Source organism: Nerophis lumbriciformis, linkage group LG31 (genome assembly GCF_033978685.3).
Source record: "Nerophis lumbriciformis linkage group LG31, RoL_Nlum_v2.1, whole genome shotgun sequence".
NCBI lineage: Eukaryota > Metazoa > Chordata > Actinopteri > Syngnathiformes > Syngnathidae > Nerophis > Nerophis lumbriciformis.
In genome coordinates this window covers 9,350,637-9,363,701 of record NC_084578.2, presented here as the reverse complement: position 1 = coordinate 9,363,701, position 13,065 = coordinate 9,350,637, and the positions used below count along the sequence as shown (strand labels likewise).

Below are 13,065 nucleotides of genomic sequence, written 5' to 3'. Positions count from 1 at the left end.
CACATCATCTGCAAAAAGCAGAGACCTAATCCTGCAGCCACCAAACCGGATCCCCTCAACGCCTTGACTGCGCCTAGAAATTCTGTCCATAAAAGTTATGAACAGAATCGGTGACAAAGGGCAGCCTTGGCGGAGTCCAACCCTCACCGGAAATGATTAACTCATTACCGTAAAATATCAAATAATATTATTTAACTCATTCACGTAAGGGACTAGACCGGGGGTCGGCAACCCGCGGCTCTGGAGCCACATGCGGCTCTTTAGCGCCGCCCTAGTGGCTCTCTGGAGCTTTTTCGAAAATGTATGAAAAAAGATGAGGGGAAAAAAACACATTTTTTGTGTTAACATGGTTTCTGAAGGAGGACAAACATGACACAAACCTCCCCAATTGTTATAAAGCACACGGTTTGTATTAAACATGCTTCACTGATTCGAGTATTTGGCGAGCGCCGTTTTGTCCCACTAATTTTGGCGGTCCTTGAACTCACCGTAGTTTGTTTACATGTATAACTTTCTAGGACGTGTTTTATGCCACTTCTTTTTCTGTCTCGTTTTGTCCACCAAACTTTTAACGTTGTGCATAGATACATAGAGGTGAGTTTTGTTGATGTTATTGACTTGTGTGGAGTGCTAATCGGGCATATTTGGTCAGAGCATGACTGCAAGCTAATCGATGCTAACATGCTATTTAGGCTAGCTATATGTACATATTGCATCATTATGCCTCATTTGTAGCTATATTTGAGGTCATTTAGTTTCCTTTAAGTCCTCTTAATTAAATTTATATCTCATGACACGCTATCTGTATGTAATATGGCTTTTAATTTTTTTTGCGGCTCCAGACAGATTTGTTTTTGTATTTTTGGTCCAATATGGCTCTTTCAACATTTTGGGTTGCCGACCCCTGGACTAGACGTATAAGATTTCATGGGATTTAGCGATTAGGAGTGACAGATTGTTTGGTAAACGTATAGCATGTTCTATATGTTATAGTTATTTGAATGACTCTTACCAAAATATGTTACGTTAACATACCAGTTGGTTATTTATGCCTCATATAATGTACACTTATTCAGCCTGTTGTTCACTATTCTTTATTTATTTTAAATTGCCTTTCAAATGTCTATTCTTGGTGTTGGCTTTTATCAAATACATTTCCCCGAAAAAATGCGACTTATACTCCAGTGCGACTTATATATGTTTTTTCACTTCTTTGTTATGCATTTTCGGCCGGTGCGACTTATACTCCGGAGCGACTCATACTCCGAAAAATACGGTAGTATTTAATCGTTTTAGCAGTCAGATGCTATTTACCTACTGTCAATTTCGGACTATAAGCCTCTACTTTTTCTCCACGGAGTGGCTAACTTATGGATTTTTCTTCGCTGACGGCAATAATAAAAATAATTGTATTAAAAAAAACAGGCAAAAACACGGACAGGGTGTTTTATTGTTTGTGCTATGGCGCCATCTTTTGGACGAGTTCACTGACTGCAGGTACTGCAGTGTCCTTCCATTTATCGGTAGTGCTTTTCTTTTTTTCAAACCGAGCCGTCCATACCGTTTATACGTCGTATGGATTATCATTCATCACTCCAAGCAACATTTGTCAGTTTTACAATATAACTAAAACTGTTTATACTTACCAAACCGTCCCAAGTGTGATGTCAGTAGGAGTGTTTTCATGCATATTTATTTGTGCTATCTAGGGCTGCAACTAACGATTAATTTGATGATCGATTAATCTGTCGATTATTACTTCGATTAATAATCGGATAAAAGAGACAAACTACATTTCTATCCTTTCCAGTATTTTATTGGGAAAAAAAACAGCATACTGGCACCATACTTAATTTGATTATTGTTTCTCAGCTGTTTGTACATGTTGCAGTTTATAAATAAAGTTTTATATAAAAAAAATTAAAAATTAAAAAACATTTAAAAAATTGCCTCCGCACATGCGCATAGATCCAACGAATCGATGACTAAATTAATCGCCAACTATTTTTATAATCAATTTTAATCGATTAGTTGTTGCAGCCCTAGTGCTATCGTAATGTAATGAAGCTAGCGTTGTTAGCATTAGCTAATATGATAACACGTTTACGAGTGTGTGTTAGTATTATTAACTTACAATGGCATTTTTTTGTATTGTTTCAGTTTCATAAATTCACTAAAAGGTCACTGTAATGAAGCTAGCGTTGTTAGCATTAGCTAATATGATAACACGTTTACGAGTGTGTGTTAGTATTATTAACTTACAATGGCATTTTTTTGTATTGTTTCAATTTCGTAAATTCCCTAAAAGGTCACTGTGGCGTTTTTGAGTCTATTTAGCTGATTGGAGAGCGAGCTACCGCAGCTACTGGGTCCATGACGATGGCTTCTGTTTTGTTTGATCAGCCGTTGTACTGCTGTGTTACAGACACCATTTGGAAAAAAATTAGGTATGTAAATAAACATTTATAAGATATTTATGTGTAAATAACTCATTTCACAACATATATATATATACGGCTAATATATTTAAAAAATGTTTTTTTTCTTCTAAAATTTAGTTTAGAAAATACTGTAATTATTGCAGCTGTCATTTGCACTTTAATAATATCAGAACATCAAAAAAGATATTTATATAAAATATATTTCTTAAAGCATTAGAAAAACTCACATCAGCAATGGTTTCTGCACGCATAGAAAATAGCGATAGACAAATCGGAAGTGATCCTTTCAAAATAAAAGGTTGTACATGAACGTGAATTAACATAGGAAATTAACAAGCTAACTGTGGCCGTACAAATGTATCTGTGGCAGACTGCCACAAGATCATGTTTTACGATGAAGAAGAAAAAGACATCTTACTTTCCACTGAGGATATCTTGTTTCAACTGCAACACAAAAAGGTATCTGAAAGAAGAACATATTGTGTCATTTCACATTCTATTATTTTGTCAAAATTATGAGGGACAAACGGTAAAAAAAATCATTATTAATCTACTTGTTCCTCAACTGTTAATAGCCCTGCATGATATGAATCTACACCAATCCTCATTCATTTGGTGTGCACCACCAAGGGAAGGAAAATGATATCAAAGCATATTTGTAAACACCATTTCTACATGATGCATGGAGAATTTTAGGAAGTGTGTTTTAACTTACCGGGTGAGCTCTTCATGCAGGTTGTTTGGCTCGGAGGAGTAGAACTTAACTCTCAAGTGAAGGCAGTAGGGCGGGCCAACTAAAATATGTAAATTACAGCAGAATGTCAACGTTGTCCAGCAATACAATAACAAAAGCATGGAAAAGAGTAATAAAACAGTCATGGCGGATGTACAACAGACTTGTTTTTGCACGTCCTCATAAAGACATTAACAAAAAGGTTCACGTTTAAAACAAAAAAGGGGTGGGGGGAATCGGGCCTTGTGCACTTACTTTTCACTTGCTTTTTAATACTTTTTGTAACATCGAGCCAGTGCTGCAAAAAAAAAAGAGAAGAATTAAAAGAGGAAAACATCCAAAGTTGCATTTACAATAGGTTATGGATATACAAAACAGTTCATTTTACAGGGGGAAATTATTTTGACTCGGGGGCCAAATTTAGAGAAAAAAAAAGTGTCTGGGGGCTGGTATATATATTTTTAGGAACACTAATACAAACCCTCACAATAATGTATGAATGCTTTTTATTATCGGCCGATAAATGCTTTAAAATGTAATATCGGAAATTATCGGTATCGGTTTCAAATTTATCGGTATCAAAAAGAAAAATGTATGACTTTTTAAAACGCCGCTGTGTACACGGACGTAGGGAGAAGTACAGAGCGCCAATAAACCTTAAAGACACTGCCTTTGCACGCCGGCCCAATCACATAATATCTACGGCTTTTCACACACACAAGTGAATGCAATCCATACTTGGTCAACAGCCATACAGGTCACACTGAGGGTGGCCGTATAAACAACTTTAACACTGTTACAAATATGCGCCACACTGTGAACCCACACCAAACAAGAATGACAAACACATTTTGTATTTGTATTGGTTTCAAAAAGTAAAATTAATGTCTTTTTAAAACGCCGCTGTACGGAGCGGTACATACCCGGTAAAACACGGATGTAGGGCATACTTGCCAACCCTCCTGATTTTCCCGGGAGACTCCCGAATTCCAGTGCCCGTCCCGAAAGTCTCCCGGGGCAACCATTCTCCGGAATTTCTCCCAATTTCCACCCGGACAACAATATTGGGAGCGTGCCTTAAAGGCACTGCCTTTAGCGTCCTCTACAACCTGTCGTCACGTACGCTTTTCCTCCATACAAACAGCGTGCCGGCCCATTCACTTAATATATGCAGCTTTTACACACACGCAAGTGAATGCAATTCATACTTGATCAACAGCCATACAGGTCACACTGACGGTGGCCGTATAAACAACATTAACACTGATACAAATATGCGCCACAATGTGAACCCACACCAAACAAGAATGACAAACACATTTCGGGAGAACATCCGCACCGTAACACAACAGAACAAATACCCAGAAGCCCTTGCAGCACTAACTCTTCCGCTACCCCCTAGCTACAGAGCTAGCTTGACCACCACGCATATTTAATGTACGGGACGTGAGCCGAATATAAGAAACGTTTGCATAATTCCAAGATGGCGCCAAGTATAAACATTTTTAGGATAAAACATACAAAAACAGCTAAAAAGATCGCATATAACGTTAGCATGTTTACGTTGGCATGCTTGCATGTGACCAGAGGAAACACCATAGTTTACTATTTGTCATACTTGCCAACCCTCCCGGATTTTCCGGGAGACTCCCGAAATTCAGCGCCTCTCCCGAAAACCTCCCGGGACAAATTTTCTCCCGAAAATCTCCCGAAATTCTAACCCACAACTTAAACAGCATACCTGCCCAATAACGTTATAACTGTAGAATGATGGAGGGCGAGTTCTTGGTTTCTTATGTGGGTTTATTGTTCGGCAGTTTCATTAACGTCCTCCCAGCGCGGCAACAACACACAACAACAGCAGTCACGTTTTTGTATACCGTAAAGCAGTTCGTCTGCCGTAAACAGCAATGTTGTGACACTCTTAAACAGGACAAAACTGCCCTCTAGTGCATTTGATGAAAGCACTTTTGTGCGTGCCACACAGAATGCATCATCAGAGGTGTTCAGCATGGTTCGAAAAATAGTGACAGAGAATAGCACAAGGATGGACAATTCAACCCTTAACTCAACAATGAGTAGATGAGTGTTATGTGTGTGTATATGTGTAAATAAATGAACACTGAAATTCAAGTATTTATTTTATATATATAATAAAATAAATATATATATATATATATATATATATAGCTAGAATTCACTGAACGACAAGTATTTCATATATATATATATATATATATATATATAATCTATGAAATACTTGACTTGGTGAATTCTAGCTGTAAATATACTCCTCCCCTTTTAGCCACGCCCCCAACCACCCCCCCGTCCCACCCCGACCACGCCCACCCCACCCCCTCCCCCCACCTCCCGAAATCGGAGGTCTCAAGGTTGGCAAGTATGCTATTTGTAGGTGTAAAAATACAAAATGAGCTAAAAATCCAGCATAAAACATAGGTATCTTAATATAAGAGAGGTTAGCATACTTCCAAGATGGCGCAAAGTGTCAAAAATCATGCTTTGTAGGTTTAAACATTAAAAATGTGTTAAAAAGCTGGCAAAAGTATGCTAACAGTTAATGTGCAAACTGTTGCCCAGCATGTGAATAAGTGCTTGCATAGCAACAGGCCCATAATAGTAGTGAATTATCAGCTCAGGGTTTCCCCGTCATATACACTTGTGGTCCATAAAATACCGATCAGGTTATTCTCGAGACCGCGTATATAGAAATTCTTGTTGTTTTAGTTTGTTTTTTTCAAAAAGGTTATGCAGGGCTGCTTAAACCTGGTTAGTGGAGTTTTCCCCCACGTGACGTGACGTTAATGATGGATTGTGCTTCCACGTCACAGAACGGGGCAGGCGCTATCCACCAGTAGGTCGCCCTGACAATATCCCCAACCATGGCGGCCCTGTGCAAGGTCCAGGGAGTCTGGGAGTCAGACATAGTCAGCTGGAGGCGTGTCTTAATGAAATCAAACAATGGATGTCCGCTAACTTCTTGCAACTCAACGCCAAGAAAACGGAAATGCTTATTATCGGTCCTGCTAAACACCGACATTTATTTAATAATACCACCTTAACATTTGACAACCAAACAATTACACAAGGCGAATCAGTAAAGAATCTGGGTATTATTTTCGACCCAACTCTCTCCTTTGAATCACACATTAAGAGTGTTACTAAAACGGCCTTCTTTCATCTCCGTAATATCGCTAAAATTCGTTCTATTTTATCCACTAGCGACGCTGAGATCATTATTCATGCGTTCGTTACGTCTCGTCTCGACTACTGTAACGTATTATTTTCGGGTCTCCCTATGTCTAGCATTAAAAGATTACAATTGGTACAAAATGCGGCTGCTAGACTTTTGACAAGAACAAGAAAGTTTGATCATATTACGCCTATACTGGCTCACCTGCACTGGCTTCCTGTGCACTTAAGATGTGACTTTAAGGTTTTACTACTTACGTATAAAATACTACACGGTCTAGCTCCGTCCTATCTTGTCGATTGTATTGTACCATATGTCCCGGCAAGAAATCTGCGTTCAAAGAACTCCGGCTTATTAGTGATTCCCAGAGCCCAAAAAAAGTCTGCGGGCTATAGAGCGTTTTCTATTCGGGCTCCAGTACTATGGAATGCCCTCCCGGTAACAATTAGAGATGCTACCTCAGTAGAAGCATTTAAGTCCCATCTTAAAACTCATTTGTATACTCTAGCCTTTAAATAGACCCCCCTTTTAGACCAGTTGATCTGCCGTTTCTTTTCTTTTCTCCTCTGCTCCCCTCTTCCTTGTGGAGGGGGGGGGGCACAGGTCCGGTGGCCATGGATGAAGTGCTGGCTGTCCAGAGTCGGGACCCGGGGTGGACCGCTCGCCTGTGCATCGGTTGGGAACATCTCTGCGCTGCTGACCCGTCTCCGCTCGGGATGGTGTCCTGCTGGCCCCACTATGGACTGGACTCTTACTATTATGTTAGATCCACTATGGACTGGACTCTCACAATATTATGTCAGACCCACTCGACATCCATTGCATTCGGCCTCCCCTAGAGGGGGGTTACCCACATATGCGGTCCTCTCCAAGGTTTCTCATAGTCATTCACATCGACGTCCCACTGGGGTGAGTTTTTCCTTGCCCTTATGTGGGCTCTGTACCGAGGATGTCGTTGTGGCTTGTGCAGCCTTTTGAGACACTTGTGATTTAGGGCTATATAAATAAACATTGATTGACATTGATTGATTGATTGATATTTGCATGACAGGATCTCAGCAGGTTTCAACAAGTCAAATTTAAGACTTTTTCAAGACCATAGTAAACATAATTTAAGACCATTTAATATCCATACAGACAAAAAAGTACAAAAACAAAGGAAAAATCAGAGGGCCAGAATTAATTCTAAGTATATTTATTCATTCACTGCTCTTTCACATTGGAAAAGAAAACATTTAAATGAACTAAATACACCAAAAGCCTCACTATTGTAAACTAATTGAAAAAAATATTAGCAAAAATCATAAGAGCAATTTTTCAGATTTGCCTTAGAAGTGTTTTCTTGGAAAAGGTGCAGTGTGCTTCATATCAAGTTCATCCATCCATCCATTTTCTACCGCTTGTACCTATTGGGGGCGCTGGAGCCTATCTCAGCTGCATTCGGGCGGTAAGCGGGGTACACCCTGGACAATTCGCCACCTCATCGCAGGGCCAACACAGATAGACAGACAACATTCACACACTAGGGCCAATTTAGTGTCAATCAACCTATCCCCAGGTGCATGTCTTTGGAGGTGGGAGGAAGCCGGAGTACCCGGAGGGAACCCACGCAGTCACGGGGAGGACAAGCAAACTCCACCCAGAAAGGCCTGGGGATCAAACCCAGGATCTTCGTATTATGAGGCACATGTACTAACCCCTATACCACCGTGCTTCATATCAAGTGTTTCCATGTAATAACAAGCAGAAGGTCAGCAGTGGTAGAGGAAAGCACAACAACATATTGTCTGTGAAAGGGACAGTTAGCATCTCTGCCAAAGCCTAATGGTTAACTTCTATAGTGTTTGTGCGGCTGTCAGAACTGAGCAAACAGATAAAAACATCCACAGTACTTCTGTATCTGCACAAAGTTGTGAAAAACAGAGTGTGCAGACGGAGCGATTGACGAAAAAGAAAGAAGGCGATTATGGCTTGCAAGCCTCAAACAGAATTTGGAGGTGAATAATGTGGATAACATTCACATTTGCTCTGATCATTTTATATCTGGTATGTAAGAATACATTTGACCTGTTTTTTTTAACTGTTTTGAAAACATACTGCTAATAAACAAGGACTAGTTTTCATTTAAGCATGACAACCTTTATAGCTTTTAATGTCACTCGCTATATAAACTTGGAGAAACTTTGAGAAGCTGACCTGAAATCATAGGAATAAATAATAGAAATGTTGTAAGAGAATTATGTTTTTATGAATATTAGTGATGTCCGATAATATCGGACTGCCGATATTATCGGCCGATAAATGCTTTAAAATGTGATATCGGAAATTATCGGTATCGGTTTCAAAAAGTAAAATTCATGACTTTTTAAAAACACAGCTGTGTACACGGACGTAGGGAGAAGTACAGAGCGCCAATAAACCTTAAAAGGCACTGCCTTTGCGTGCCGGCCCAATCACATATCTACGGCTTTTCACACACACAAGTGAATGCAAGTCATACTTGGTCAACAGCCATACAGGTCACACTGAGGGTGGCCGTATAAACAACTTTAAAACTGTTACAAATATGCGCCACACTGTGAACCCACACCAAACAAGAATGACAAACACATTTCGGGAGAACATCCGCACCGTAACACAACATAAACACAACAGAACAAATAGGTTAACCATACCTAAATAGACACAAAATACTGCATTACACAAGACTACCCGAATGTACTCGAATGATTGAAAAAAATAAATGTTTTTAAGCTAAATTATTGGTAAACACAGTTTATGTATAATAATTTACGTAAAACCGCGAGTAATAAATAAAGTTTTCATCAATCAATATATTCTGTAGCCATACCCTCATCCGCTCTCTTTTCCTGAAAGCTGATCTGTCCAGTTTTGGAGTTGATGTCAGCAGGCCAGGGAAGCTAGGGTCGATATTCTTCTCTTGGTGGCATAAGGGACGGTGTGAGCCAAGACATCCAGAGGGTTTAGCTCGCTCGTCTGCGGGAACAAACTTCCGCCATTGCTTGTCGTGCTACCGAGGACCTTTGTCCCTGAATAGCTCACACACTCCGGCAGATTCAATGGGGGTCTGGCGGCAGATTTCTTTGACTTTATCGTTGGAAATGCATCTGCTTTGAGTGTCGCAGGATATCCACACATTCTTGCCATCTCTGTCGTAGCATAGCTTTCGTCGGTAAAGTGTGCGGAACAAACGACTGACCATTTCGTCAGCTTTCCCCACAGCCTCGTATTTTGAACAAATTTCGTCCAATTTCTTGCCACTTTCGCATCTTTGGGCCACTGGTGCAACTTGAATCCGTCCCTGTTCGTGTTGTTACACCCTACGACAACACACCGACGAAAGTGAGAAAATGGCGGATTGCTTCCCGATATGACATCATCGCTCCGAATAAAGGCGTTTAATTCGCCAAAATTCATCCATTTAGACCAGGGGTGCTCATTACGTCGATCGCGAGCTACCGGTCGATCTCGGAGGGTGTGTCAGTCGATCACCAGCCAGGCATTAAAAAAATAGTCCTAAAAATGAGCGATCATAAATCTTCACTATGACGTCACTTTCGTCACTTGATTGACATTCACGGCACCCGAGGGTCTTCTGAGATGACGCTGGCTGCTGCCAGCTCATTAAAATTACCGACTGGAAGGCGAGAAACACTTTATTTCAACAGACTCTGGCGCCGTACCTGTCGTCAAAACTCCAAAGACCGACTGCACAGTTGCGCTAACAAAACAAGAGTCTCAGAAAGCTGGCGTGCACAAGCTAGCAAGCTACGGAGTTTGCCGACAATGTATTTCTTGTAAAGTGTATACAAAGGAGTACGGAAGCTGGACAAATAAGATGCCAAAAACCAACCACTTTCATGTGGTATTGGACAGAAAGGAGGACTTTTTTCTCCTCCATTCGAAAATGCGGACCTTATCAGCACCACTGTCTGATTCCTATCAATGCAAGTCATCAGAATCAGGTAATACACCAACTTATATTCTTGTCTTCATGATAGAAAGGAATCTATATGTGTTAAACATGCCTGTATTATCATTAAACACCTTTAACTTGTTAACAATATTAACTATATGTGTTAAACATGCTTGTATTATCTTTAAACACCTTTAACTTATTAACAATATTCACTATATGTGTTAAACATGCTTGTATTATCATTAAACACCTTTAACTTGTTAACAATATTAACTATATGTGTTAAACATGCTTGTATTATTAAACACCTTTAACTTGTTAACAATATTAACTATACGTGTTAAACATGCTTGTATTATCTTTAAACACCTTCAACTTATTAATAATATTAACTATATGTATTAAACATACTTGTATTATCATTAAACACCTTTAACTTGTTAACAATATTAACTATATGTATTAAACATACTTGTATTATCATTAAACACCTTTAATTTATTAACAATATTAACTATATGTATTAAACATTCTTGTATTATCATTAAACACCTTTAATGTATTAACAATATTAACTATGTGTTAAACATGATTGCATTATCATTAAACACCTTTAATGTATTAACAATATTAACTATATGTGTTAAACATGCTTGCATTACCATTAAACACCTTTAACTTATTAACAAAAACATTTATTTCATAAATAAGTAAATATAAATTATATATATGAATGAGGTAGATCCCCACGACTTGATCAATTGAAAAGTAGCTCGCCTGCAGAAAAAGTGTGAGCACCCCTGATTTAGAGTTCGGAAATCGGTTAAAAAAATATATGGTCTTTTTTCTGCAACATCAAGGTATATATTGACGCTTACATAGGTCTGGTGATAATGTTCCCCTTTAAATATCCAAGTAAGACTAATAGTGAAGCGAGACGTCAGGGCTTCCGGTCCTTGGCTTTCTGGAAATGTGGCCTCCAGAAAGTTGAATATCCCTGCAGTAGAATCACCTTTCCTCAGATAACACTTTGTTCTCCGCGAGACATGAAGGCTCTATGACGCATGATGAAAGTCAAGGAGAGGAAAAGGTAGTGACAGTGATGAATCATGTGTGTGTTAAGTGAACAAGTGGGGAAACTCAAAGCACTGTGGCGTCCTCTCCCCCGCATTCCTCCATTCTCCCACTTTTCAGACTGCGTCCAACGCTGAGTGATGAGTCCCTCCCTTCTGCTAAATCTTTCCTGCCATCAGTCCTTGTTCCTCTTCATGGCCTTCACAGAGTATCAGTGTGAAGGAGCAGGGTCAGTGAGCGACTAAGAATGGTCTGTGTCCGAGCGCTGGTTGGCTCTCTAAGCCGACAAGAGTGCCATAACCAAGCCAGTTAGCAGAGACACTGACGGGGAACGTTCCAAACTACGTTCCCACTTTATTGAGTGGTACACTAATCTGTTTTATACAATAAACTGAGCCTGGGACAATATTTGATAAGTCAATTAACCGAACGATAAATGACAATTCAGTCGATAACTTTTCCAGCGTCGGTAATCGCGATATGTTGTTAGGGCTGGAAGAATCAGAGCTCACGATTACTCTTAGCCAGACCTGGGCAAATTAAGGCCCGTTAAGATTTCAATCTGGCCCGTTGGACATTCCTAAATAATTTTTTTTAGATCTTTAAGATAGAAACTGTAGCTGCCAATATGATGTGCAGTGATGTTTTCAAATGAGCGTAAGTCTTGAACTATACAAAGTATTTCAATGGTCGGAATCTGCGCTTTTGCATGATATACTAGTTACTATGGTAATCTAATTAGTTACTATGGTAATTTAATTAGTTACGATTAGAGATGTCCGATAATGGCTTTTTTGCCGATATCTGATATTCCGATATTGTCCAACTCTTAATTACCGATTCCGATATCAACCGATACCGATATATACAGTCGTGGAATGAACACATTATTATGCCTAATTTTGTTGTGATGCCCCGCTGGATGCATTAAACAATGTAACAAGGTTTTCCAAAATAAATCAACTCAAGTTATGGAAAAAAAATGCCAACATGGCACTGCCATATTTATTATTGAAGTCACAAAGTGCTTTTTTTTTTTTTAACATGCCTCAAAACAGCAGCTTGGAATTTGGGACATGCTCTCCGTGAGAGAGCATGAGGAGGTTGAGGTGGGCGGGGTTAGGGGGGAGGGGGGTGGGGTAGCAGGGAGTGTATATTGTAGCGTCTTGGAAGAATTAGTGCTGCAAGGGATTCTGGGCATTTGTTCTGTTGTGTTTATGTTGTGTTACGGTGCGGATGTTCTCCCGAAATGTGTTTGTCATTCTTGTTTGGTGTGGGTTCACAGTGTGGCGCATATTTGTAACAGTGTTAAAGTTGTTTATACGGCCACCCTCAGTGTGATCTGTATGGCTGTTGACCAAGTACGCATTGCATTCACTTTGTGTGTGTGAAAAACCGTAGATATTATGTGATTGGGCCGGCACGCAAAGGCAGTGCCTTTAAGGTTTATTGGCGCTCTGTACTTCTCCCTACGTCCGTGTACACAGCGGCGTTTTAAAAAGTCATACATTTTACTTTTTGAAACCGATACCGATCATTTTCGACATTACATTTTAAAGCATTTATCGGCCGATAATATCGGCAGTCCGATATTATCGGACATCTCTAGTTACTATGGTAATCTAAGTCACAGCAGCTCAGACGAGGCACCAAGCAGTGTGGGTGG

General features: G+C 39.7%; 1 protein-coding gene across 3 annotated transcripts in view; it reads right to left on the bottom strand.

The window, feature by feature from the left end:
- Positions 1-13,065, bottom strand: part of epb41l5 (erythrocyte membrane protein band 4.1 like 5) — a 102,312-nt gene that overhangs the window by 60,648 nt on the left and 28,599 nt on the right. For all 3 annotated transcript variants that reach the window (XM_061926600.2, XM_061926599.1, XM_061926598.1), the window contains exons 4-6: positions 3,430-3,472; positions 3,157-3,235; positions 2,860-2,904 (exon numbers count right to left, since the gene is read on the bottom strand). In XM_061926600.2, coding sequence (XP_061782584.1) covers positions 2,860-2,904; positions 3,157-3,235; positions 3,430-3,472 — 167 coding nt within the window. The remainder of the gene's footprint in view (positions 1-2,859; positions 2,905-3,156; positions 3,236-3,429; positions 3,473-13,065) is intronic.